This window comes from Rhinopithecus bieti, unplaced genomic scaffold (genome assembly GCF_001698545.2).
Source record: "Rhinopithecus bieti isolate Rb0 unplaced genomic scaffold, ASM169854v2 scaffold_60420, whole genome shotgun sequence".
In the NCBI taxonomy this organism is placed as follows: domain Eukaryota; kingdom Metazoa; phylum Chordata; class Mammalia; order Primates; family Cercopithecidae; genus Rhinopithecus; species Rhinopithecus bieti.
In genome coordinates, this window is record NW_016822950.1 from 71946 (window position 1) to 75330 (window position 3385).

The following is a 3385-nucleotide window of genomic DNA, read 5'->3' on the forward strand; positions in this document are numbered from 1 at the left end:
CTTTTTAAAAATTATAATTTTCCAATATTTTTTTCTAGTACCAAACACTTAAAGGATAATTTTCCTTTATTTATTTATTTATTTATTTATTTATTTATTTATTTATTTATTTTTGAGATGGATCTCTTGCCCGGGCTGGAGTGCAGTGACGTGATCTTGGCTCACTGCAACCTCTGCCTCCCAGGTTCAAGCGATTCTTCTGCCTCAGCCTGCTGAGTAGCTGGTACTACAGGCGTGCGCCACCACGCTTGGCTAATGTTCACATTTTTAGTAGAGATGGGATTTCACCATATTGGCCAGGCTGGTCTCAAACTCGACCTCTTGATTCGCCTGCCTTGGCCTCCCAAAGTGCTGGGATTATAGGCGTAAGCCACTGTGCCCGGTGATACTTGGCATTTTAAAAATGCATAACATTCCTTAGGAATTCTAGGCTCTTAATTTGCATAATGTTCAGTTTAATATAATGTATATTTAAAATAAACCATCTTATATAACAGATTGTGTTTGGCAGAATTGAAGTCATTTTAACTTATTGGATGATGGGGATTTCAAGGCTTGTTGGTTTAGCTTGCTATAACAATACTATGCATATGCTTTTATTGTGTCAAAGTATCACTTCATTATTATTATAAGACATATGTAAGTATATACTTACCTTTAGTATAGAACTGCTGAATTATCTAGGAGAATGACATGAATTAGAATGCTTTTGGCAAAAGCAGTAAAATCCAATTCGAAGAGACTTAAACAGCCTGGGCGAAGTGGCTTATGCCTATAATCCCAGCACTTTGGGAGGCCAAGGTGGGCAGATCACCTGAGGTTGGGAGTTCAGGACCAGCCTGGCCAACATGGTAAAATCCCGTCTCTCCTAAAAATACAAAAATTAGCCAGGCATGGTGGCATGCTCCTGTGATCCCAGCTACTCAGTAGGCTGAGGCAGGAAAATCGCTTGAACCCGGGAGGTGGAGTTTGCAGTGAGCCGAGATCACACCACTGCACTCCAACCTGGGTGACAGAGTAAGACTCTGTCTCAAAAAAAAACAAAAACAAACAAACAAACAAAAAACAGAGAGACTTAAACAATAAGGAACATTTACTATCTCAAATAATAAGAAACCCCAAGAAAAGGAGGTTCTAGGCCGGGTTAGTTCAGTGGCCCCATTACATCATCAGAGACTCAGGTTCCTTCTATCTCTCCACCCTACCATCTTCAGCAGCCACAGTTAATTATGTACCTAGTAATTAGACCCAGGGTTCAAAATCAATGGATAGCAAGCTCTTACATATATTTACAGATGTCAAGAAGGATATCTATCAACCTATCTTTAGTATATATCTCTGGAGCATGGCATTATAGGCAGAATTTTATTTTTACTTTATGCATTTCTATACTAGTTGGATGTTTTTCACAAAGCATGAGCAATACAGGTGTTTTCATTTCTAGTAGATATTATATTACAAAATAGAAACATTATTCTTGAAAAAATACAAATATTATTGAATGATATCATAAACTATAAGTTTAATGGTTATGTCCTATACTGGCCTATCCTTAAAATTGGTGCCACAGGCATCTAAAGTAGCCAAATTCAAAGAGATAGAAGGTAGAATGGTGGTTGCTAGGGTCTGGGAGGAGGAAGGAATGGGGAGTTGTAGTTTAAAGGATACAGTTTTGCAAGGGTACAGTTTTAAAGGGTTTCAGTTTTGCATGATGAAGAGTCTAGAGATTGGCTGCACAATGATGTGAATGTACGTAATACTGCTGAACTGTATGCTTCAAAATAGTTGAGATGGTAGGTTTCATGTGAGTGTATTTTACCATTATTTTAAAAATTGGTGCTACTTTTCATGTATTTAAATATAGGTAAAACAGGCTGGGCGCAGTAGCTCACACCTGTAATCCCAGCACTTTCAGAGGCCCAGGCGGGCGGATTACTTGAGGTCAGGAGTTTGAGACTAGCCTGGCCAACATAGTGAAACCCTGTTTCTACTAAAAATACAAAAAATTAGCCAGGTGTGGTGGCACGTGCCTGTAATCCTTGTTACTTGGGAGGCTGAGGCAGGAGAATCTCTTGAACCCAGGGGGTGGAGCTCGCAGTGAGCCAAGATCCCGCCACTGCACTCCAGCCTGGGCGACAGAGACAGACTCCATATGAAAAAAATAAATAAATAAATATTTATATACACACACACACACCATATATACCATATATACATATATATGGTGTGTGTATACATACATTTATAGGTAAAACTGTTTTAGAAACAAATCACTGTGACAGAGGGCATTGAAGAGCCATGGGTTTCATTCAACACAAAAATAAAGATGCGTATTTTCCAAGTATTGTAAAAAAAAAAAAAAAAAAAACTGTTCCCTCACAATTATTTTGTTTAATTAGGTGCAAATATTTTCTTCACTTCTCTCGGGAAATCACTTCACCCACTTCTGTTGAACAGAAGCCCGAAGACCTCTTCTGACATTGAGACTATGCCTTCTCCCAAATCACCTCTTTGCTTCATCTCCTAAGAACTCTGAAGTTGACATGCCTGTGCCTTTCTCTCCCACCAGGAATTCTGGCCCTTCTGCTCAATCTGGGTGTCACTGCGTCACTTCTCCATCCCCACCCCCTCCTCTTCCAAAGGAAGCAGGGGAAATGTCTCATCTTCCTAAGAGAAAAGGTTGTGCTTTTCTTGAGCAATTCCTCTGTTCTAATTTTAGGCCTACTGACATCTGTCTCATTAGGTTTTGCTTTTCATATTGGCAACCACAAACCCCAAATCTAGTGTATGGCCCACAAAGTCGCAAGCATGTAATACATTCCTGATCCTACTTTATGCCCTGTGCATCTAGCCCATGTTCAGTTCATGTTGAGTAGCATTATAAACCATCTTAAATCATTTCTGAAACTGAGCAGAGACATTTATAAACATAGTGTACAACCCTCTGTTTAGGATTTTCTGAGCATTTTATCTGTAGTTACTATAGTAGGAAATGGCTTAAAAACAGCAAACCTAGGAAAATGAAAATAATTTTAAAATCTTAATGTCTTTACAATATTAATTTTCTGTGATCTCTCTTAAATGAAACTAAGCTTGGTTTTTCCTCCTATCTTAATCCCTTCACTGGAAATAATTCTTAGGAATTAGCTTCACCCAGCACCCTCCCTAACCTCCCCCTACTTCTACTCCCAGCCACCTTCACACCATGACATCATTCCTTGGTGCTGATACTCTTGGTTCCTTCCAAGAACTTTTTTCCTGGAACATGAGAAAAAGGCACAGTGGGAAATTTACACAGAAGATACCAGTGATATTTATTACATCTCAGTAAACTCATTATTTCTATTTTAATACTTTGTTTCATGTGGAAAAATTATCTAAGGTA

At 38.7% G+C, this 3385-nt stretch overlaps 1 protein-coding gene across 2 annotated transcripts in view; it reads left to right on the plus strand.

Annotated features, from left to right (window-relative positions):
• Nucleotides 1-2671, plus strand: part of PABIR3 (PABIR family member 3) — a 25978-nt gene extending 23307 nt beyond the window's left edge. Inside the window, exon 5 of one of the 2 annotated variants that reach the window (XM_017861156.1) lies at nt 2570-2671. In XM_017861156.1, coding sequence (XP_017716645.1) covers nt 2570-2671 — 102 coding nt within the window. Of the gene's footprint in view, nt 1-2399 lie in introns of both variants that reach the window. The other variant, XM_017861157.1, reaches the window with a different exon arrangement.
• Nucleotides 2672-3385: the final 714 nt, after the last annotated feature.